Raw genomic sequence first — 24,718 nt, forward strand, 5'->3', positions numbered from 1 at the left:
CAGAGCTGTCAGCTCTACACAGCAGACAGCTGGTGTTGGGGTAAGCTTCCCAGAGGACAGGACCCTGGAGCCTTCTGGGAGGAGGAGGGAGGGTGAGCCGGGCGGTGACAGAGAGCACATGGATTCTAGGAAAGGAGTGGTCAGGAGTGCAGTATGCTCCAGGATCAGTCCTGGTTGGACCTGTTGCAAGCTCAGGCCCAGAGGGCTTGGCCTGGGAATATCAGGAGGCTGCAACAGAGCTAGACCCCCAGGGGTCTCCATGGGCCGAGAATAAAACCCAAACACCCTCGCACCCGAGACCCCGTGTGATTTGGCCTCTGCCCATCTCTGTAATCTCCTCCATCCTCCTCCTCCCCTGACACAGCCTCAGAGCCTTCTCATCTATGCACCCAGACAGCTCTTGTTCTTCCTAACAGGGTGGCTGACTATCCTACCTTCAGGTCCCCATGTAAATGTCACTTCTTCAGAGGTCTTGTCTGGTCACATATAATAGTACACTTACACTGTCTGTAAGTTGCTGTCACCGCACCCTATTGATTCTAGTTAGACACATCACAATTATTAATTCTTTGCTAATTTGTTAGTTAGTCTCAACCCACTAAGCTTCATGAAGGCAGGGACCACATGTATGTTTATTCACCAATGTATCCCCAGCCCCTAATATCTGAACGTTGAACATTGTAGAGGCACAGGAAATCTTGTTGTTAAAGAAATGAATGCAAGAAAAAAGTCAACAGCAAGGAATCAAAGACTTGGTCTTGCTATAAACACTAAAGAACCTGGGCCTGTTTTCTAAAATAAGCGTTAAAAGCCATGAATCTCCCTCTGAGCATTGCCTTAGCTGCGCCCCGTATATTTGGATAGGCTGTGTTATCATTATCACTTAGAAATGTTTAAAAATGTCCTTCTGATTTTTTTCTTTGATCCATTGATCTTTTTTTTTAAAGAAGTATGCTGTTGAATTTCCAAAATGTCTGGTAGTTCTCTACATATCCTAGATGACTTGTTATTGACTTATTGCATAGGGCTGTCGTGGTTAGAGAGCATGCTTCATTTGATTTCAGTTCTTCTGGGCTTCTTTTTAAACAGAAGAAACCTCATTAATTGCTAGTGCTCTGCTGTTAGTACCCAAAAGGCCCAAACCCCAATAAAACAGAGTACTTAGACACCTTTTTTCTTGTAAGGTTAAGTGTTTTTTTAAAAATACTCACATTCTTTCTCTGGACCTTTGTTCCAGGTGGTTCTTGGAGACTGGAAGGAGCTGTGAACACAGTGGGGATGGGTGTCAAACATTGGTGGTGTTTATAAGGTCACCAAAGGGCAGAGTCAGAACATCTGCCTGTCTCTGGAAATAATCTAGGGACACATAGCAAACATTCGGGTCATAGGAAACAGGTCAGAAGCAAAACCGTCATGTTTGCCACCGGCCCAGAGACACTGCTTTTGTAGGTAAGAAAGAGGTAGACAGCTGCCAGTGCAGGTAGAACTCAATATTTGGGTCAGACATGCAACTGTTTTCTATTAGTGTTTACCTAGCGCTTGAAGGGTGAGGGTGGGAGCTCTGATTTGTAGTGCTTGTGGATTATTTCTGTGGTGCAAATGATCCCATAAAGGCGGAGCTCAAGACGCCAAGTTGACCTCACTGAATGCAGGAGGGGGAGAGATGGGTACAAGCTGATCTGGCAGTCTGGTAGGAGTTGGACTCAGCACACCATGGTGTGTTTCTGGATCCTTTCATTGGCCTCTTACCAGCTGTGTGAACCTGGACAGGTTAGTTACTGAGTATTAGATGCTTCATCCATAAAGAGTGGGCTTCCCAGGTGGCACTAGTGGTAAAGAACCCACCTGCCAATGCAGGAGACGCAAGAGATGCAGGTTTGATCCATGGGTTGGGAAGAGTCCCTGGAGTAGGAAATGGCAACCTGTTCCAGTGTTCTCGCCTGGAAAGCCATGGACAGAAGAGCCTGGTGGACTACAGCCCATAGGGCTGCAAAGAGCCAGACACAGCTGAGCGACTGAGCGCACACATCTGTAAAGAAGGCTGAAGGCAACCCTTATTTTTCAAAGCTCCAAGAGGACTGAGTGCTGTGCTGTATATAATTGCTTTGTCATCTGTTCATCCATAAAGAACATTAGTGTGTCAAGTTTTTTAAAAATGGAGCAGGTACTCTCAGGTGATATGCTCTGAAGATAACTGAAATATGAGTGTGATTACTGCCTAATTAAAGTGTAGTGATTAAGGTGAGCACTTAGAGTTGGTCATTCCATATGATTCACTAGGCCCTGGTGGCTTGGATATTTTAATATCAAAGTATTACTGATCTTTAAAAAAATTCCCTCTCAGTAAATTCTCATTCTCACAATGATGAGTTTGAAGGTCTGTAAAATTATACAAAGCAAAGCTAAAACGCTAGACCCAGAGAACTTGCTTAACCTTAAGAAGGAAGATGGTCCCTGAATAAAGAAATTTAGAGAGATAGCTGCTACCCTGGTCCTGCCATGAATCAACTGAGTGACTTCTGCAAAGTCACTTAACCTCTCTGGGCCTTAAATGGCATGCGTGGAAACTCCTAGGAGGGCTGTGGACAGCAGAATGGACATCTCATATTTTCCCTCCCCTCCAGGTGTCCTTGCCACCTTCTTTTGATAACAGCGCTTACAGGTGATGTTTTTTCCCTGGGGAAGCATCCCTCCACACTCTCAGTCCTGTGGGTGGATCTGATCCTACATTAGGTTCCGGGATGGACGTGGGACCCTGGTATGCCCTGAGTACCACTTCCCCCTGGCCTCAGCAGCAGGTCTAGGAGGGACCATGAACCAGGCTGGGACAAGTGAGAGGCAGCGTCAGGACTTGTGGTGGAAATGTCAACAAAGAGATGCTTTTTCTCCTCGGGGTTAAGGACTGAAGCCTGGGGCCATCTTGCTACTTACTTAGGAAGAGGGACTCAGACTGCAGCCAACATAGAATCAAGAGATGGAAAGGGATGGAGAGAGGCAGATTTCTGAAGACATTTGAGTGACTGGATCCTGCTGTGCCTAAACCCTGGACTTTTCTGAGAATTGATAAAATTTCCTTTTGACTTGAGCCAGTCTGAATTGCTTTTCTGCCTCTTGCTACTGAAAAGTTTTGGCAAACATGTTCAAGGCAAACTTTCAGACAGTGACATCTACTCTTGGCTGCCTACCAACAGCCCTCCTCTTGGCTGACAGATTCCATCTTCTCCCACAGGGCCTAAAAATGCTGGCTTCCCAGCATCCCTTGCAGTTGGGCATATGACCCTATCTTGGCCAATGGTATTTAAAGGGAAGGTTGCTAGGGACTAGTGGAAAAGTGCCCCCCGCCAAATAAAAAGAAGAGGGAGGCTTCCCTCGTGGCTCAGTAGTAATGAATCTGCCTACCAATGCAAGAGACATGGGTTTGATCCCTGGGCCAGGAAAATCCCACATGCCACAAAGCAACTAAGCCTGAGCACCACAACAATTATTAAGCCCATGCTGTGCAGCCTGGGAGCTGCCACTACCGAAGCACACGCCTCCTAGAGCCCATGATCCACAAGTGATGCCACCCACCGCGGTGAGATGCCCACTCAGCACAACTAGAGAGTAGTCCTGCTCACTGCAACTAGAGAAAGCCTATGCAGCAACGAAGACCCGGCACAACCATAAATAAGTAAATAAAATTATTTAAAAAAGAGATGACTATGGGTAAGTGGGTTTCTGCTGCTGCTGGATAATGCTGGGTTGACATGTGATGTCTGGAACTGCAGCAGCCATCTTGATCACATGAGGCACAAGCCGAAGGATCAAACAAATGCTCTGAGGATGACAGAGCAGAATGACAGATGGAGTCTGGGTCCTTGCTGGTGATATTGAGCCATTGAACCATCCCTGGAACTACTTACCTCCTAACCAATTACATGAGATAATGTGACTTGAACTTAAAGCCACTTAGATGTGGCTTTCTATTACTTGAAGCCGAAAGGATTGTAAGTAATACAAGTCTGGATGTTTTAGACCTGATTGATACCATTCTGTATCAATGGTTGGATGTTATACTGCTTACATTATTGCCTGTTTAGAGTAACCAGAGAAATCTTAATATCTCTTTTTGAGGGGCCCCTTTCTAGATCCTGAGCCAGTGTGGATGCCCCTAGGCACAAATTTTATACCCCTTTTCAGAAAATTCTTACCTGTGACAGTGATGCTTCCAATTTCCAAACTCAAGTTTGAGAAGGCATCCCTCACCACTACAGTGACCAGAAAGGTGCCTGCAATACAAAAAGTGGAGAATTATGGGCATTGTAATCAGAGGTTCAACTTACTCTGAGACAGGTCTCCCAGCCTGTACTTCCCCAGTCCTCTGAGCACAGCATCTGACTCTTTCCTCATTGAAGCATTTAATGATTCCCTGTTGTATGCCAGCCATGGAGCAAGGCTCTGAGGACACAGAAATGAGTGAAACATGGTCCTTGTCCTCAGGGCCGTATGGTTTAGTAGGCATGTGGGGCTCTCCAGGAATTGGCACGGGGAGCAGTGTGAGCACAGGTTAGGGGGCTGCTTCCACCTTGGGGGAGAAAGAAATGTTTATGGGGTGTGGCAGGGGCCAGAGCTGAAGTTCAAAGGATGCGTAGTCCTCGTTTGCCAGATGAGAGAGGAGATCCCAGCAGAAGGGGGCCTTGCCGAGGTTTTAAAGGGCCAAGAGAGTGGGGAGTGGGGAGAAAGATTAGTTAGAGGATTGGACAGAGCTGCTGCTACATGTGTGTCTCCATCTTGCCTCTCTCATGGGGAAGTGGGCGTGGGTGCTGCCTTCTTCTCTTCTCGAGCTTGGAGAGGAGGTCTCCAGAGAGGGCCCTTGCACAGCTGGGTTTGTATTCTTTGGGGCTGAGGACTCACATGTGGTGTGCTCGGTCACTCAGTCACGTCTGACTCTGCGACCCCGTGGACTCTAGCCCACCAGGCTCCTCTCTGCCCATGGAATTTCCCAGGCAGGAATGCTTTAGTGGGTTGCCAATTCCTCCTCCAGGGGATCTTCCCGACCCAGGGATTGAACCTGTGTCTCTTATGTCTCCTGCATTGGCAGGCAGATTATCTACCACTAGCGCCAACTGAGACTCCCATGGGCAGTTCCTTACTCATGGCCTTAAAGGAATGACCTATGACAGGTGGAGAGAGGGGGAAGGGAAGACAGGAAAGGTGGCATTTCTGCATTTGGGAAATGACTACAGTTGGCCGGTAGCAGCCAAGGACTGGGTGAGAATTTGCAATGGACCAGACGTTTGCCCTCGGGAGAGGAGGCACTGGAGATGGTAGAGAGAATGAGGAGAACAGACAGAGGGACCCTCTTGGTGCTGGGAGAAGCACCAGCTGAGGCGATGTGGCCCCGAAGGAGAGGCATTACCCCCACCCCAGGAGCCCGTGGAAGCTCCTCCGAGAGGCAGCTGCAAACACCTGCAGGGCCCCGAGAGTAGGGCCGGTGCTGTCACATGAAGGCCTTCTGTTCCTACCCGGTGCCCTTTCCCTTCCCTCACCCCCTTCATCCCGGAGGCATCCAGTTTGTTCTTGTGGGAAGAGAAGACTGCTTATCATCTGAGAGTGAGTCCAAAAGTCAGAGGGTGTATGGTGATTTTAATCTCTCATCCCCCACTGAGTAACTTTAAAGGGGACAAAAAATTAATTTGCATTTGATCTATAGCCTCTGTATTGTATTTTCCATTGTCATTCCATTTCATTTCCAGATTCTTCCTGTTCCAATCTGTACCCTTCGGTACCTGGCAAAATTGCAGTGTTTCTCTTCTTGACTCTATCGTTCCTTCTACCATCTCTCTCTCTCTCTGTTTTTAAACCAACTCCCTTGCTGAGGGCATGGTGGCCCACACCTGCACCTCATTACCCCACCTTCTCACACACGTCTGAGGCCCAGGGCAGGGGACCTGGGTGGGCTGGAGGCTCTGCGGCCTTCATCACATTCCTGCCTGCTGACCTCACCACACTGGCCTCAAAGAGCTCTGTTCTTTCCAGATTAATTGCATGTCAGCTGTGGCCTCCTGCCCTGGCTGGTGCCAGCCAGTCTGCTGCTCTATCATCTATTCCCGCCAGCGTCCCAGCACTTCCTTCTTGTCCCTCTGTTTCCCGCCCTGTCGTTTTTTAACAGTCTCTCTCCCCACAGGGCGTGGACTGCAGTTTCCCGAAACACATTCTCCTCTAGAAATGATGGAAGAGATCCAGGTGCGCCAGCTCACTTCCAGCGACTCTCCATGGGGGTGATTCTGCTCTCCAGGGCACAGACTGGGGACGTTTGTAGTTGTCGTGGTTTGGTGCTGCTGGCGTCGAGTGGGCCAAGGCCAGGGATGCTGCTAAACATCCTGTGATGCACAGGACTGTCTCCACAACAAAGAATTATCCAGTCCCAGTGTCAGGAGCGGGGTTCCCTGGCTCCTGGGAAAGGCTGAGGGCAGGAGAAGGGGGCGGCAGAGAATAAATTGGTTGGATGGCATCACTGACTCAATGGACATGAGTGTGAGTAAACTCCAGACGGTGGAGGACAGGGAAGCCTGGCGTGCTGCAGTCCATGGAGTCAGAAAGAGTCGGACATGATCAAGCGACTGAACGACAGAATGTCAGCAGTGCCAGAGTTGAGAATCCCTGTAACTATAAGCTCCATGACTGAAGATGGCCTCTGCCTCTTCCTTGTGACCTCAGCGGGATGATGTGAGCCATGTTTGTATCTTGGACATATGGAGAAACTGGCTAAGAGGACCCTAGACACCAAGTTGGGAAGGGAAGATGAGGGAGATTTGGAAGGGGAGCCACACACCCCAAATACCTTCAAGAGGAACCGCCACATGGTAAGTCCCAAATGACCCTCTGAGGTTCTCTTTCTCATAGGAGAAGGTTGTATTGAGTCCTGCCACCTCAAAAGTCAAACTCTCCGGGATGCCGTGAGCCACTGAGACGTTGACTGGTAGGTCCTGTCCAAGCTCCAAGTGGTCAGAAGCCCAGGAGGCCTGCAGCCCCGACAGAGTCTCCACGAAGTAGACGGTGATGTTCCTGGAGGGGGCGGAGTTGGTGGTGTCGCTGGTGGCTCGGATCTCCAGGTGGTGCATCCCTGGGCCCACTCGGTGCTGGACTCCTCTGTCCAAGGTCAGATTGTAGGGGAGCAGGCCCCTCTGCGTGGTGAACTCAGCCAGGGTTGTGTTACCTAGCAGCACAGTGTAAGTCACCCCTGTTCCTAGGTGGAGTAAGAAACATTTAAGGATGTCAGTAACTACATGCAGTAGATTATACTGAGATAGTTCAGACTCCAGCTGTGAAGTCAGAGTCCACGTATACACACAGATGTGGATATAAAGACGTATATAAGGGTATATCCTCCCCCAGATAATTAACACTGATCTCTCGAGTATTGGGTTCACAAGTGATTTTTCTTTCAGCTTCCTCACTGCTCACCTGCATAGTCTTAATTATTTCCATCTCCATGACTGGCCACCTGAAACGCTGCCCAGTGGGAGAACTCAGCCCATTCACATTAAGATAGGGCTCCCTTACAGCTTGGGGGTGGTTGTGCTACCTGGATGCTAAATATTGTGGTTGACTCTTAAAATATGATTTAAGCCCCCAAATTAATACTCTTCCCAATAGAAACCAAGCTAGTGTGTTTCTTGTTTGAGTGATGGTGATGTTGATGAGGGCGATGATGGTGATGATAGCCCTCTGGGAACACGAACCTTGACTTTCATGTTTATTGCTGCCTTCCCCATATCTGGCAGAAAGTAGTCACTCGGTTATATTTGTAGAATGAAGAAAGGTTATCTTAAGCTTTTCTGGGTGCACCTAGGTTGCATCTTCAGCCAACCAGAACACCAGAACAGAAAGGAGCCACAAGCACTGTGTTCAAAGTCCAGTTATAGCTCCATGAAGTTCCTGCTCTGAGTGAGGCTCCAGGAGGTGTTAGGCTGGGCTGAGACCTGTCCTCTCCACAGCTCTGTGCCACTCAGTGGCCTCTGTCCAGATCTCAGACTGGACCTGTGCCTTGAGGAAAGATGCTGCTTCAGATGAGGTCAGGTCTTGGTTGGAAGGATTCTCTATGGACAGAAGGGGTGATTGGCAAAATATTTAGCAACTGCCATTGCATGGGCACTAACTAAGTAGAATGATGTCCTGATAAATCAGAATGGACAGTGTGACCAGTCGAAATGGATGCTGTGACCAATTAGAATGGACATTGTGACCAATGAGAAGTATTGCTGTGACCAATTGGAATAAATGCCATGGCCAATCAGAATGGATACCATGACCAATCAAAATGGACATGATAACCAAGCAGAATGGCCTCTGTGACCAGTCAGAGGGAAACTGAGCAACCAGATGTACACCAGCCATAACAGCTGCTGTGGCTGTACCAGTGTGTGCAACTGAATATTAGCTTGAACTGGGGGCAGCATGATTGTGCCAAGCTGGTCAATGCTGGCAGCGCTGAGATGCACTCAGGCCCAGCTGGCAGCCCTCCCACTCCTGTTCACATTCCCCCAACAGTGGGTGGCTTGGAAGTCCACTTCTTGCAATGGGACAGGGGCATGCCAAGGATCTTTAGGAGGCTCATTGCTCTCACTAGCCTTGTGACTTAGGCCAAATTTCTAAACATTTCTTCCATTTCTTCCTTTGTAAAATATACTGGGTGGGCTAGTGTATATAAAGCACTTAGACCAGGTTGTGGTATACACTAGGTGCTAGATAAATGAAAAAAAAATTGACCCCATAAATCATTGCTGTTAGTATTTATTGAAGCCTAGGAGCTGGATGGATAGATTTGGGGCAAATCAAGGTTGCTTTGATCTTGACCATTTCTGCAGACTCACCTCCGTCAAGCTCCACCTGAATCCACAGAGGGTCTCCAAAGACTGCCCGGCAGAGAGGGCTGGCTCCTGATGTGGTCAGGCCAGAGCACCCAGTCACACGGAGCCTCTCCGTGTTGTCTTGAATCATCACTTGCTTCTGAGCCATCACATGCCACTCGCTGGTTGAACACTCAGCAAACACGGTGAAATCCCCAGGGGCTGTGAATTGGTGGGTCACCCTGCTGGACAGACTGCCAGCAACAGTCAGAGACGTTACCAGTGTTGGGCTCACACAAACACATGCATTCACACACATGTGCACACATGTACTCACCCACGGCGCATCTTCCCTGCTCTGCCAAGATAAAAAGAATGAAGAAAAAGATGCTACATGACCAAGCCAGGGTCTCAGTGTTCACAGAGGTTACACTAGGACTCCCAAAGCAAGTGAGAAGTGGAAGAAATAGCTCTGACTACCCAGGGAGCCAAATATTGGGCTGGAAGTCTGTTTTCTGCCATTTACTGCCTCTGTGGTTCATACAAACCCCCTCTTTGGGCCTTCTTACTTGGTCTGTAAAATACTGTGCCCAGTCTACCTCCCCAAGCTTTCTTTTCCCATCTGTAAAATGGGCTCAGAGTCCAAACATATCAAAGCTGTGGCTGTTTTGCTTCTCATTTTCCCGAGGGGACTAACTTAAATCTCTAAAATGGCCCGCAAAGATCCCCATCACCTCCCTTCCTGTCCCTCTCCTCACCCCCTGCCACACTCCCCTTCTCTGACTATCCTAGTAGCTCAGACCTCTTTGCAGTTCATAGGACTTGTCACCCCTTCCCCACCCAAAGGCCAGTAAGCATGCTGTTCTCTGCAGGGAAAACTCCTGCCCTTCTCTCTGCTCATGCTCTTGGTCTTCCTTCAGTTTTCATTTTAAACATTGCCTCCTCTGGGAAGTTCTCCTAGATTCCCTTTGTAGACACTGCAGCTTCTCTGCTTCTCCTAGGTGACCCTTGCTTATTCACCGTCATTCTTCTCTGCGAGGCTGTCAGTGCAGATAGTGCCTGTCTAGTTCCCCCTTTATACCTGGCACCTGGCGCAGCACCGAGCACGTAGCAAGTGCTTGAGAAATAGTTTACAAAAGTACACAGTTGTGAAAAAGCCTGGAGAACAGTGACCTGGACTTAGCCCACGATAGCCTGTTTCTCCCTTTAATCACAACTAACATACTGGAAGAACACAAAAAGAAACTATGAGAGGACCCTGAGAAGGAAACACCAGCAGGCAGACTGAGGACCAAAGTCAAAACTGTAAGAATCATCCATAAAGATGGGAGTTCCCTGTTTTCTTTGTCCCAGTGGTAGCCTGAGTCATGGTACTACACAGTGAGTAAAGAAAACAACAACCCGGATAGAAATCCCTTGTTAGCCAGGGGACCAGAGAAAGGGGCCTAGTGAGTCTGAGCGTACAGAGGAAATGCCCATTTTTTGTTCCATGTTGTTTCTCTTTTCTTCTCTCTTGTCCCCATCCCAAGCTGTCCTCTCTCTTGGAGCTACACTGACTGTGTGGTATGATGCAGAAATACCTAAGAGAAAACTGATCCTTCTATCCAGAGGAACCATGGAAAGGGGACTGTAGAAGCTGGAGATTGTAGGGAAAGTCCTGAAAAGGAGAGAAGAGAATTCCCTAATTCTGTGTGTGACCTAGCATGAATCACGAGTTCACCCTTAAACAGCATGTGGAGAACAGACCCAAAGAGACACAGTAAAAGCCTTTAGTAAAGGACTAAACTGCAACGGAAACCAGCACCCCAAGTGGTGCATGAGTGGAACGGAACATGACAGCTTTGGAAACTGAACTAGTGTGGGAATCTCTGCTCATAGAAGGCAAGTCAGAATGTGTGTTCTGAATCTAATTGGGTTGGTTGTCTGCTGAAACAAAACAAACAAATAAAATATTAACATTTTCCAGAGCATTTTAAAAAGAACCCAGAGTCTTGGAACCTACTACCCCAAATGTCCAGAATACAATTCAAAATTGCCTGATACACAAAAAACAAGGAAAATGTGACCAAATTTCATGGAAAATATCATCGATATATGTCAGCTCTGAGATGACTCAGATATTGAAATGACGAAAGACTTTAACCCAGGGATTATAACCATGCTCCATGAGATAAAAGGAAATCCTCTTGAAATGAATGAAAAAATAGACATTCTCAGCAGAAAAATATAAACCATTAAAAGCCAAATGGAAATTTTAGCAATGAAAAGCACAATGTATGAAACAAAAGATTCATTGGATGGTTTTAATAGCAGAATAGAGATGGAAGAGGGAAAAGTCACCTAACTTAAAGATAGAGCAAGAGGCATTATCCAACCTAAAGAACACAGAGAGAAAAAAATATTAAAATTTTTAAAATGAGTAGGATGGCATCAATTTGTGTAACAATATCTAAAAGTAAAACATATGTGTTATTTTAGCACCAGAGCAGTTGCTGTAGAAAAATATATTTGAAGAAATAATGGCTGAAATTTTTCCATATTTGGCAAAACACATAAATTCAAAGATTCAAGAAGTTCTGTGAAACCAAATGTAAACAAAAAACAAACAAGCAAAAAAACTTGAAGCATGCCCACACAATTGCTGAATAGCTTGAAAATCAAAAGAATAAAAAGAAAATCTCGAAATTGGTCTGAAAAAAAATGATACACTACATATAGTGAGGGGCTTCCCAGGTGGCACTATTGGGAAAGAACCTGCCTGCCAGTGCAGGAGACGTAAGAAACATGGGTTGGATCCCTGGGTTAGGAAGCTCCCCTGGAGAAGGGCATGGCAACCCACTCCAGCGCTCTTGCCTGGAGAATCCCATGGACAGAGGAGCCTGGAGGACTGCAGTCCATAGGTCACAAAGAGTTGGACACAACTGAAGTGAGTTACCTCCCACATAGAGGAAACAGTGATGTGAATGACTGTAGATTTCTTTGGAGACTGTGGAGGTCAGAGATAGTGAATGACATCTTCAAAGTGTCAAAAGAACTGTCAACACATAATTCTATAGCTGACAAAAGTATCTTCCAGGAATTAAAGCAAAATAAACACATTATCAGGAGTAAAGAAATTCTCTAAGAGACTTTGTTGCTATAAAATCTACTTTAAAGAAAATGCTAAAGGAAGTTTTTCCAGCTGAAGGGAAATGATATCAGAGGGAGACTTGGAACTTCAGGAATGAAGGGAGAGCACAAGAAAAGGTAAATGTAGACTGGTTTTTTCTTCTTAAGTTCTTTGATATATGCATAACTGTTGAAAGGGCTTTTCAGTGTATATAAGTGCCTTACAATTGACAATTATAACATAAAAGATGAAATGCAAAGGAAACCATATGCTAATAAGGCCTTAACATTTTACCTGAAGTGGTAAAATATTCACTTAGAGTGAATATTTTAGTGGTAATATTTAGTAATATCTTAGTGGTAATATTTTAGCACTGAGAGTTAATAAAGTGAAAGTTTAAATATATATATTATAATCCCCAAAGAAACTACTTAAAACGTTATCCAAATAAGTGTTACCAAAAAAGTCAATAAATAAGCAAAAATAGAATACTGAAGATATTCAAATAATCCAAAAGAGGGCAAGAAAGGGGAGAAACAAGGAGGAAGTAAACATAGGGTAAAACAGAACACAAATAACAAAATAACAGCCCTAAATCTAACTATATCAATAGTTATATCAATTGTAAAAGATCTAAACGTAACAATTATTATGCCAGATGGAATTTAATAGAAACCAAGACTCAACCATGTGCTGTCTACTAGATGCCCGCTTTAAATGCGACAATATGGCTCGGTTAAAAGTAAAAGGATAAAGAAAGATGTAACAGTAAACACTAATCAGAAGAATGCTGGAGTGTCCATTGTTAATATCAAACAATGTAGATTTCAGAATAAACTGGCTCTAACTCTTTATAGAAATGTGAAGGATTTGAATCTAGCCCGTTTTTTAATATTTATTTCATTCTCTAAACTCTGATGCCAACTGAAACTGCCCAGGACTAAAAAGCAGGGAAATGGATTTTTTTTTCCTGATTTCTCTCTCAGTGATCTTACCCAAGGGAGAAGAGCACAAAGTGGTTTAGTAACTGCTGCCAACAAAGAGAAGCCATGCTCGGAGTACAAAGCAATGGAGACAAGAACTTAAATTTAATAATCCTATGACCCAGCAATTCCACTCCTGGGTATAAGCCCAATGGAAATGTGTACATATGTGCTTGAAAAGTCATTTACTAGAATGTTCACAGCTGTACAAGTTGTATTAATAATAGTCCAAATGTGAAACCACCCCTGTACATGTCAATGCTAGAATGAATGAATAAATAGAGGAATATTCGTACAACAGAGTGTGTATGGCAATGAGAAAAAAGAAACCACAGTTATACACAACAACATGGATCAATCTCAGAAGCATGCTTATTAAGCAGAAGTAAGACACAAAAGAAAATATACTTTATGGTTATATTTATATAATCTTCAAACACAGGTCACAGTATTCAGTGATGTTAGAAATTATCCTTGGGGGGCCCTGGAGGATTTCTGGGGGGAGAGTCATGTTTTGTTTCTTGGTCTGGATGCTGGTTATATGCCTGAGTTTATTGTGTAAAAATTAATTGAGCTGTATCTTTTTGTGCGCTTTTCTGTACACACCTTGTGCCTCAATGAAAAGTTTAAAAACTAGTTCAAGACTCCCTCACTTACTGATTTGTATACATTGCTTTGACATGAATGGGATACAGCTTAATGGGAAGGGAAGGTCACCCTCCAGACTCAGAGGTGTCCAGAGGTGACTTGAAATAAAGACGCAAGAATAACGGCAACACCCTGATCTGCCAGTAGGTGGCACTGAGTTATATCGCACTAGGACAAATCTCACTTTATGCTAATGGTCCCTTAAGGCACGTAATATAATTTCAGAAATGTAGAAGGTTGCCCATGACAAAGAAAGAAGCAAAACAGCTTGCCATGCAAGTGAACACAAGACATGGAGGCGCAAGGCAAGCATTTAAAGGAGAAGTTCTTTGACGTAACTGTTGTTTCTGTTTGAGGTCTGATCCTATCCCGTCGTTGTTTAGTCGCTAAGTCGGGTCTGACTCTTCTGCAGCCCCATGGACTATAGCCTGCCAGGCTCCTCTGTCCATGGGGTTTCCCTGGCAGGAATCCTGGAGTGGGTTGCCATTTCCTTTTCCAGAGGATCTTCCTGACCCAAGGATAGAACCGTTGTTTCCTGCGTTGGCAGGTGGATTCTTTCCTGTTGAGCCACTGGGAGAGTCCTCCTATCCCATTAACTCGGGTGACTTATCTGGCATGGAGATGAACAGTCTGGTTTGAAAAGCCCACCTCATACTCTAATGAGTTAAGCAAAAGTAGGAGTCTGTACAAACACATTTTAAAAGAGCATAGTGACATTCATGCAGAGTATGTGACTTCTGTACACTTAAAATTCATGCTATTTTCATATTGTAAATTGAGTGCTGAGGCCGCTAATGCAGATAAGAGAGCATCAGAAATATATCTCCTAATGTTAAAGAGAATCATAGAAGAAGGTGAGTGGGTAGTTTCAAGGTCTAACAAATCTTTAAAGTAGACAAAATTGGATTGTTTGGGTTGGGTGATGGTGAAGGGTGTCACCATCTATTTCTTTCGAAAGAGAAGAAAAAAAATATCAGTAGCGTTTACTTACAGGAATGCCCTGAGGGATTGCAAATGTACAGCACTGCTTATTGCTGTTTCTCTTAGATTATGAAAAAAATTAATCAGAGAATTCCAGAGAGTAATATGATAAACACCCTTGAATTCACCATCCAGAGTGGACAAATATTTGCATTTTGTCCCACTTGCTCCAGTTTTTAACTATACTTGTATGTTACTAGGATGTCCTTGTGTAACTAAAGAGCTTAGCAGGGCTACAGTCAGTCAATTTTAACTTATGCTAAATACAATTTGTATGAAATTTAGGGGGTGAAAGATTGTATAACATAGCACTTCTTGTTTATTAATGAAATACTAGCAAATGGGAAGAAACTCACATAATAATGCCTTGTGTGTTTCTATCACTTAAACCTTTTTTTTCCCCGCAAAGCGTCTTCATGTATAATTTATTTTATTCTGTAAAACTGTTAACACATTATTGACCAGAAACATATTAACAGCACAGATATTAATTTCCACAAAAATTCCCTGGTCAATAAATATATTAAGATCACCATCAATATAAATGTGATAGGGAAGGAAATGGAAACTCAGGTATTATCTCTGGGTCTCAAATTGTATCTGGGATAAGAACCCCAACCTCTGGACACAGTTTATTTGGCAGCATGGCACGATGCCTGAGACCCCAGAGGATTTCTGAGCATGAGACCCAGCACACTCACTGGACCAGATCTGGGCTGTGGGCAGAGCTTGCCCTTCGTTTGCCCCAGCCCACCCAGGCCTTCCAGGAAGGCCAGGCACCTGCGGGGCTGGATTCAGAGACCTAGCCCCACGAGGTAGAACCAGAGATGTTTCAGGGTTAGGTGAGGGGCTTATGGGCCTCCATGATTTCCCTGAGGATCCTTGTTGAACTTGGGCCCCTGAAATAAGCCAGAACCCAAGGAAGACCTGGAACTGATGGGGCAGCCCTCTGGCTGGGGCACCCAGCCAGGCAGAATGGAGCTTACCCAGGCCCAGGTAGGACTCTGAAATGTTATGAATTGTGTGCAGCTGCCTTCGGGTTGGGGAGGTACTGTTCCCTAGAGGAGGCAGCACCCGATGCCCTTGGGCCCTGATGCTGCCAGCCGTGTTCTCCACTGGGGTCTAAGAGCCAGGGCTTTGATTCTCAGGCAGCCCTGGCTTATCCGGCTGTGCTGCCATTCACTAGCTGCATGGCTTGGTCAATGCTATTGAACCCTCTAAGCCTCAACAGCTCTGTCTGTAAAACAAGGTAATCGTTATCTAGCTCAGCACTGTCCAACAGAAACTGTGAGCCACATGTGTCATTATGAACTTTCTAATGGTCACATTGAAAAAAGTGAGAAGGAACAGGTGAAATTAATTTTAATAATTTATTTCTTGAACTTGATGCTTTTGAACTGTGATGTTGGAGAAGACTCTTGAGAGTCCCTTGGACTGCAAGGAGATCAAACCAGTCCATCCTAAAGGAAATCAGTCCTGAATATTCATTGCAAGGACTGATGCTGAAGCTGAAGCTCCAATACTTTGGCCACCTGATTCGAAGCACTGACTCATTGGTAAAGACCCTGATGCTGGGAAAGATTGAAGGTGGGAGGATAAGGGGACAACAGAGGATGAAATGATTGGATGGCATCACCAACTCGATGGACATGAGTTTGAGCAAGCTCTGGGAGATGGTGATGGACAGGGAGGCCTGGCATGCTGCAGTCCATGGGGTTGCAAAGACCTGGACACGACTGAGCGACTAAACTGAATTGAACCTCATAAATCCATAACACTATCATTTATATGTATATGTGGATGCATGTTAAGTCACTTTAGTTGTGTCCAACTCTTTGAGACCCTGTGGACTGTAGCCCAAGAAGCTCCTCTGTCTAGGAGATTCTCTGGGCAAACACTCTGAAGTGGCTTGCTGTGCCTCCAGGGCATCTTCCTGACCCAGGGATCGAACCTACGTCTCATGTCTCCTGCATTGTGGGTGGGTTCTTTACCACTGGCACCACCTGGGGACAGCCCATTTCTATGTATAATCAATATCAAAACATCATTTAGTAAGATATTTTACACTCTTTGGTGGGGAGGGAGGTATGTCTCCAATATTCCGTGTGTATTTACATTTACAGCACATCTCAATATAGAGCTGCCTTACTCCAAGAGCCCAGTAGCTCCTATGGTGAGTGGCTATTATATTGGACAGCATAACTTTAGCTCATGAGGTTGTTGTGAGGATTAAGTGAACTCATGTATGAAAGCTGCTTAGCTGCACTATTATTAATAATGCTACCATTATTTTTATTATCCTTATCAATAAAAAACATTCCCACCCCCAGGTGAGCATCTTCTTCACCCCATTACTGACTCCTTGGACAGTGACTCAGGGAAGATTCTACTGAGCCAAACCGAAAGAACCTAGCTCTCCATGACTGCTGGAGTGACCTTCACTGAGAAAACCCATTAACACCGTTCTTCCCATTCCATATGTATGCCGCCTTGTACTGTGGTTCTGCCACGCCTTCTGTCGAGTTGGAGACTATTTCTCTGGCCTGGGAACTTGCTTTGGCCAACGGGGAAATTAGAAAATGCGGCATAGGTAGTAACTCAAAATTGCGTGCATGTTGCGCTTTGCTTCCTCTCATCGCTGGAGACTCTGCTCCCGCCATGCGCCTGAGCCTAGACTAGCCTGCTGGGTGACGAGTGACACATACCACCAGCCAACACCCAGCTTACTGCCAGACACACGGATGAGGACTTCCTAGGCCACCTACCTGAGCTAGTCCACGCAAGAAAAGCCACCTAGCTAATCCAAAGATAATCACTATCGCTGCAAGTCACTAAGTGTTAGGATGTCTTGTCATGTGGCAAAAACTGACTGATACATTCTGAATCAAGGCTCAGAGATTCCTCTTACCTGGGTGGGTAGTAGGGATCGAAAACGTGGCCATCTCCCGTATTAATTATACAGGACAGATTTCCGATGTAGGGAGAGAGGAGCCATGTAAGGGAGATGGTGACGTTGTCAAAGATGAAACTCTCATTGGACACCATCAACTGCAGGCCTACAGATCAAAACACAAATACCACTTGCTGTTATGAAGCAAAATTGCATGTTTCTGTTTAAAACTCACTGTCTTCTGTCTGCCTGTCCTTAGTGGAGCTTTTACAGCTTCTGCATGTTTATTCTACTTTATAAAGTCCTTCTGAATTTTGTTTTTCACCCAAGATATGAACTTAAAATGTACAGAGGGTCTACAGTGAAAAGAAAGCTCTTCCCTACTGCTACCCCTCAGACCCCCAGTTCCGGTCCCCAGAAGCAATCACTGTTAACCAGTCTCCTGGGTCGCCTTTTACAGTACCTACACATGCACAAGCACGTACATACTTTTTTATTTATACAGATGGTGCTCTGTTCACTATTTGGCACCTTCCTTTTTTTTTTTCACTTAATAGACCTTGCAGATTGTTCTGTATGAATTCAGTCAGAGAGCTCTTAGACCCTTTAAGAGCTGCACAAGTTACCCTAATTTAACCAGGATCCATTGATTGTCTAAATGTACTTCATAATGTTTAAAAAGACAAAAGGCAAAGCATCTTTAGGAAAATCTCCTTTGTTACGGTGGCTGGTGAGTCATTGTTAGCCATTTAGTGTACCTTAAATTTTACAAAACCTTAAGCTTCATAAGTTAGCCTAGAGGATGGGGTGAAGGGTAGAACTTCTGGGGTTCATGCAGCCCTGGGCTAATTTGTGCAATACCGTCTTTTGGTTTCTGACACAAATGAGAAGGGAAAAGAAATAAAAAGCAGACACAAATGAAAAGGACTTTCCTGAGCTGGTCAGAAGGCCACTGCGGTCCTGATTGGTCCTGACTCAACCATCCGAGGAAATTCGGGATGCAACAGGCCATTCTGGGCACAAAGGCTGGGGGTGGAGGGAGAGGGGACTGCTGAAGTCCCTCCCTTCAGAAATCAAAAACTGATGTGATCAGACCACACTGATTCACAAGGGACAGGATACTTGAAACCAAAGTCGAGACAGAAAATCTGGTCCATGTGGCAGCCAGACCCAGCTCACCCCCTGCCCTAAGCTGCGTGCCTGTCTGATGATAGTGAGGCTGCAGCTGGCAGATCTCCAAGGGCACCCTTTGTCCAGCAGCAAAATCACCAAATGGAAACTGCTGCCAAACCACGTGGCCTCTCTTCCCAGCAAACAAAACAAGACACCCCACTAACTCTTATTCCACCCATGCGTGTTCCATAAACTAATGCCACCCCATGTCCTGTACCCTCTCTTCTATGCAGGCTTCTTCCTCCTGTCTCTGTGGGTTCCACTCTCCTGGATGGCCCCTGGAGACCCCAACCTTCCCTGACTCATCTTTCCCCTGCAGAGCTCCTTGCTCCATTACTCACAGCCTCAGTAGAATTTGCTGTTCTGACCGATTAATTGGTTAGACAAGGGCATAATGTGGTGTCCCAACCCAAGAGGAATGAATTGGCACTGTTAGTAAAAATGAACTCGATACAGCCATTTTGGAAGGTAATCTGGCAATATCTACTAACATTTAAAAATCACGTACCCTATGACCCAGCATTTCTGCTACTAGAGATCTCTCCTCTAAAAATAATCCCAGGTACATGCCGAGATACATGCACAAGAGATCACTGCAGAGTGATCTGTAGGAAGGAAAACTCAGATGCACTCTAAGTGTCCATCAAGAGGGGAACAGGGTAAATAAATTTTGACTTAATCTTATGATGGGAGAAGGCAATGGCAACCCACTCCAGTACCTTGCCTGGAAAATCCCATGTTCGGAGGAACTTGGTGGGCTACAGTTCATGGGGTCACAAAGAGTTGAACATGACTAGCGACTTCACTTTCACTTATGATGGGATACTGTGTAGTCATTAAAAGGATAAAGTAGTGACTTGGAGAGAGGTCCAGGATATATTATTAAGTGAAAACCATTGAGTTGCAGACTAATGTGTTTAACTCATTTATATTTGTATGAAAATATACATCTGTACATTCATGTCTATGGCTGTCTATGAAAACACTTTGAAAGGAGGGAGGAATTTATTCTAAGTAGTCAACGGTTGTTTCTAATGGCAAATAGAATCATAGAGTCGAATGGGGGGAGTCTTCCTTCTTGATTCATGAAACTTGCACAAATTGTGGTCGTTGGGTTCCGTTTATGGTTTTCAGATTTGTGAAAGTCCCTGTGCATTCTAAAATGGCAGCCTATGGGGAGGGTGGCGGTTGAGTGGGGGTGGCATGTAGGAACTCTTCTAATCAAGTAATCTCGGTTTTGTCTGCTGTGTTTATTGGCTCAATCCATGAAATTTAATTTGAAAGGTCTTGGGGTTAAAATAGTTATTTTAAACTTCTGGTTTGGTGGCTTGTTTTGCAACTGAACCTCAAATGGTTTTCCCCCAGACTAAGCCAGGCAGGGAGTTTTGAGGAGAGCAGTTTTGAGCGAGAAGGTCTCTTCCGCCCCATGGACGGCTGCTCCCTCTGCTCCAAGGGGGACTAGACATGGCTTGGAAATAAGAAGGGAATTCCCACACCCAGGCAAGCTGGGGACTCACCTTCCCGGCACAGGTACTGCACCCACAGGTAGCTGCCCCGGCCGGGGCACAGGTCTCCAAAGTAGGTCCCATCTGCTGCCACCTGGCAGGCCTGCAGCCCCTGGCACTGGCCTGGGAGGCACCCACATCCCAGAGGAAGCAGGAGCCATGTGAAGGAGACAAGGGATAACACCAGACAAGAGATGAACGACCTTGCATTTGTTCATTCACCCACCACGCCCCCAACAAGCACCAGTTGGTATCTACTGAAGACCCAGTACTGAGCCTGGTGCTGGCTGTGAGAGAAGCAGATTCCCTCCCTCCAATAGCTCAGGGTCCAGAATGTTGGAATACACCAGAATCCCCAGGAGGGCTTGTGAAGACATAGATTCTGGACCCTGATTTAGATTCACTAGATTTAGACAGCAGCTTGAAAATTTGCTTTTCTAACAGGTGATGTCGAGGCTGCTGGCCCAGGGACCCCACTTTGAGAACCACTGGTCCATTGGCATCTAGTCAGATGACCTAGGGTAGAATTCCACACCCTGAGAACTGGCAAAGAGGGGACAAGATTAGGAACTCTGAGTCTGCCAAGGGCACCAGGTGTCCACAGGAGGGGGGTGTGGTCTGGTCAGAGCCCTGGTCAGAAACTGCGGGGTCATGCCAACCCCCCTCCCTCCACCCATGTAGATGTAAGAGCTGCCTAGAGAGGCCTGGAGAAGGGACAGGCAGGTCCCGGTTCCCTCCTTGGCTCCAGAGCACCCTGTAGGTTTGCCTTCCTTGTCCTCTTCCATCTCTTAGAAACCCATGCCTGCTCCAGATTTTGGCATACATTTTTTTTTTTAAAACAACTTTATTGGGGCTTCCCAGGTGGCTCAGTAGGTAAGGAATCCGCCTGCAACACAGGAGACCGCCTGCAATGCAGGAGCCCTGGCTTCAATCCCTGGGTTGGGAAGATCCCCTGGAGAAGGGAATGGCAACCCCGTCCAGTATTCTTGCCTGGGAAATCCCATGGACGGAGGATCTTGGTGAGCTATATCATGGTTATACTCTTACTGTATACTCAAAGAGTATAGCAATACCAAAGCTATACTCTTTGCTACCATGGGGTAGCAAAGAGTCAGACACGACTGATCAACTAAAATTCAAATTAAATTTTCGTTCTTTCTACTTTCATTTATTGTTCTTGGCTGTGCTGGGTCTTCATTGCTCTGCATGGGCTTTCTCTAGTTGCAGCGACCTGGGGCTACTGTCTGAGGCAGTGTGTGGTCTTCCCATTGCGGTAGCGTCTCTTGCTGCAGAGCAGACTCTAGGCACACGGGCTTCAGCAGTTGTGGCATGCAGACTCCGGAGCTGCAGCCTGGGGGCTTCATTGCTCCTTGGCATGTACAGTCTTCCCAGACCAGGGATCAAACCTGTGTCCCCTCCATTAGTAGGCTGACTCTCATCCACTGTGCCACCAGGAAAGTCCCAGATTTTGACATTTCTCAGTGCTGTTTGCCTGTCCAGTTACTTTGCCAGGCAAGCACCACCCCATCCTCAGATTCTCTCCTGGCTCTGATTCCTCCCCTTGTGTCACGGTTTCATGCCTCCCTCTTGTTTTCTTCAACTGCCCAGTCATGTCCAACTGTTTGCGACCCCATAGATTGCAGCATGCCAGGCGTGCCTGTCCCTCACCATCTCCCAGAGTTTGCCCAAGTTCATGTTCACTGCATTGGTGATGCCATCCAACCATCTCACTCTCCGATGCCCTCTTCTCCTCCTGCCCTCAATGTTTTCCAGTATCAGGGACTTTTCCAATGATTCAGCTGTTCGCATCAGGTGACCATTATTAGAGCTTCAGCTTCAGCATCAGTTCTTCCAATGAGTATTCAGGGTTGATTTCTCTTTGCTGTCCAAGGGACTCTCAGGCGTCTTCTCCAGCACCATAGTTCAAAGGCATCAATTCTTTGGTGCTCTGCCTTCTTTATGGTCCAGCTCTCACAACCATATGTGACCACTGGGAAGACCATAGCCTTGACCATAGCCTTGACTATATGGATTTTTGTCAGCAGAGTAATGTCTCTGCTTTTCAACACACTGTCTAGGTTTGTCATAATTTTCCTACCGAAAAGCAATTGTCTTCTGATTTCATGGCTGCAGTCACCATCCATAGTGATTTTAGACTAATAACCCTCACCTGTTATTAGCTATGGACGAGTTGGATGCAACTGAGCGACTTCAGTTTCACTTTTCACTTTCATGCATTGGAAAAGGAAATGGCAACCCACTCCAGTGTTCTTGCCTGGAGAATCCCAGGCACGGGGGAGCCTGGTGGGCTGCCGTCTATGGGGTCGCACAGAGTTGGACACGACTGAAGCGACTTAGCAGCAGCAGCAGCAGCAATGACTCTCCAATTTATGTCTCTTGTCTAGCTTTCTCTTGAATTCCGATCCTGTGTGTCCAGTCGTCTACACAGCATCTACACATGGATATCACAGGATACCCCGGGTTTCTCATATCCTGAAATGAGGTTTTGATCTCTGATTAAAGTTCAAGTGTGTCCCCCAAAATGTATCTTGAAGTTCTAGCCTTTGGTGCCTGTGCATGCGAGCTTACTTGGAAATAGAGTCTTTGCAAACATAATCAAGTTAGGATGAGGTCATTAGGGTGAGCCCTTTGTCCAGTATGGTTGCTGTCCTTTGGACACAGAGACAGGACACGTGAAGCTGGAAGCAGAGATTAGAGAGACACATCTACAAGGGTTTATGGCGGAGTGTTGCTGACAAATACTGGATGCTAGATGAGGAGAGGAAGGGCTCTCCTCTGCAGGTTTCAGAGCTAGAGAAGTCCAGCTCTCATCTTGATTTCGTACGTGGCCTCTAGACTGCCAGAGAATGTGTTTCTGTTGTTTTAAGCCGCTCAGTTTGTGGTACTTGGTAAGGCAGCCCCAGGACATGAGTACGATCTCCCTTCTCCCCTTTCCACCAGCTGCTCCTCCTCCAGCCTCTCTTCTCAATGCCAGGGTCATCCTGGACTCCCATCATCGATGAGTCCCATCAGTACTTCCTGTTTCTGAAACCTCTCCCTTTCTCTCCATCTGCACTGCCCTAGTCTGTGCCCCCAGCCTCTCTCACCTGGGTTTCGGGCATCAGCCCCCCTTGCCTGGACTCACAGCAGCCAGTGGGTGGCTTTAAAATACACCTGGCCGTATTCCTCCCCTGCTCTAAAGCTTTCAGTGCTTTCCCAACATCCTGGGCTACAGCCTGGGTTCCTCGGGTGCGAGCGCCCCACCTCTACCTGTGCTGAGCACTTTGCAGCTGCCTGCACCTACTGCACTCTGTCTCAGCCCCAAGACCAACACAGGCTCTTCCTTCTCCCTAAACACCCTGCCCCATTCACCCTGTTGTCCTTTTCCTGCGTGATTCCTATCAGATCTTCAGGTCTCAGTTAGATCTCACCTCCCCTGGGAAGTGGGCCAGTCCTTTGACCATCAGCCCGCATATCCACCCTCACCCCACTTGGTTTCAAGTTCGGGGAACTACACTTCCCACACTCCCCTGTGCTCTAGCAGGTGCTGATGGAAGACTGAAGGCAATGTATTAGTTTCCAGTGGCTGCTGTAACAAACGACGGAAACTTAGTGGCATAAAGCAGTGCACATTTATTACCTCACAGTTCTGGAGGTCAGAGGTCTGCGTGGGCTCACCTGGGTTCTGCTCAGCGTATGACAGGCTAAAATCACAGTGTCACAGCAGGGCTGTGTTTCCTTCCTGGAGCTTCTGGGGAAGAACCTGCCTCCAGTCTCATTCTTCCTGATGGCTGAACTCAGTTCCTTGGGACTGTAGGACTGAGGTCCCATGTATTTGCTGGCTGTCAGCTGGGACCGCCCTTAGCTCTTAGAGGCCTCTCTCCAGTCCTTCCACATGGCCCCCTGTATCTCAGAGCCTGCAGTTACCATCAGATCTGTTTCATGCTTGAATCTATCCAGCTTCTCCATCTGCCACATCTGTCTGATGCTTCTAGCTGGAGAAAGTTCTCTGCTTTGAGGGGCTCATGCGATTAGACTGTGCCCACTTGGGTAATCCAGGATAATCTCCCTATTTTAAGATTAGCAACCATAATTACTTGCACAGAGACCCTTTTGCCACATAATTTTGCGTATTAGTGGGCATAGCATCTCATCATACCCACAGTTCCAGAAACTGGGGCAGGAGCCTTTGTGTTCATAATTCTACCTGCCCTGGCTGGGAAGAGGTGTGGGTAGGATGCCTCTCACCCCTTCTCACGGTAGCTCCTCTGCAGCCCCAGCTCCCTCTGGCAAGGACCTCCCCCCGGGTCCTTGGTCCCACAGGGCAGCCTCCGTCATGGTTCCGGCGCCTGCTGGGCGGCCCTGACTTCTGGTTTTGGCGTGACACCCACTGTGGCTGCCCCTCCAGCCCTTTGGGATGGTAGTGGCTTTGTGCCACTCTGATCTGGGGGTGGCATCCTCATCTATTTGGCTTCTCAGCGCTTCCATGGCTTGGGTAATCCGCTCTGCTGGGAGACCCAGCATGATGCCTGGTGTCCTGCTGGGGCCGTTTGCTGCATCCCTCAGCGTGCGTTCTTTCCCTACTAGGGGCTCCCGTA

At 46.5% G+C, this 24,718-nt stretch overlaps 1 protein-coding gene across 1 annotated transcript in view; it reads right to left on the reverse strand.

Moving 5' to 3' along the window:
• Positions 1-24,718, reverse strand: part of PKD1L2 (polycystin 1 like 2) — a 100,355-nt gene that overhangs the window by 69,004 nt on the left and 6,633 nt on the right. Inside the window, exons 4-9 of the mRNA XM_052656165.1 lie at positions 20,133-20,243; positions 17,461-17,608; positions 8,856-9,085; positions 6,824-7,228; positions 4,191-4,268; positions 1,212-1,261 (exon numbers count right to left, since the gene is read on the reverse strand). Of these exons, the coding sequence (XP_052512125.1) occupies positions 1,212-1,261; positions 4,191-4,268; positions 6,824-7,228; positions 8,856-9,085; positions 17,461-17,608; positions 20,133-20,243 (1,022 nt within the window). The remainder of the gene's footprint in view (positions 1-1,211; positions 1,262-4,190; positions 4,269-6,823; positions 7,229-8,855; positions 9,086-17,460; positions 17,609-20,132; positions 20,244-24,718) is intronic.

Source organism: Budorcas taxicolor, chromosome 18 (genome assembly GCF_023091745.1).
Source record: "Budorcas taxicolor isolate Tak-1 chromosome 18, Takin1.1, whole genome shotgun sequence".
In the NCBI taxonomy this organism is placed as follows: domain Eukaryota; kingdom Metazoa; phylum Chordata; class Mammalia; order Artiodactyla; family Bovidae; genus Budorcas; species Budorcas taxicolor.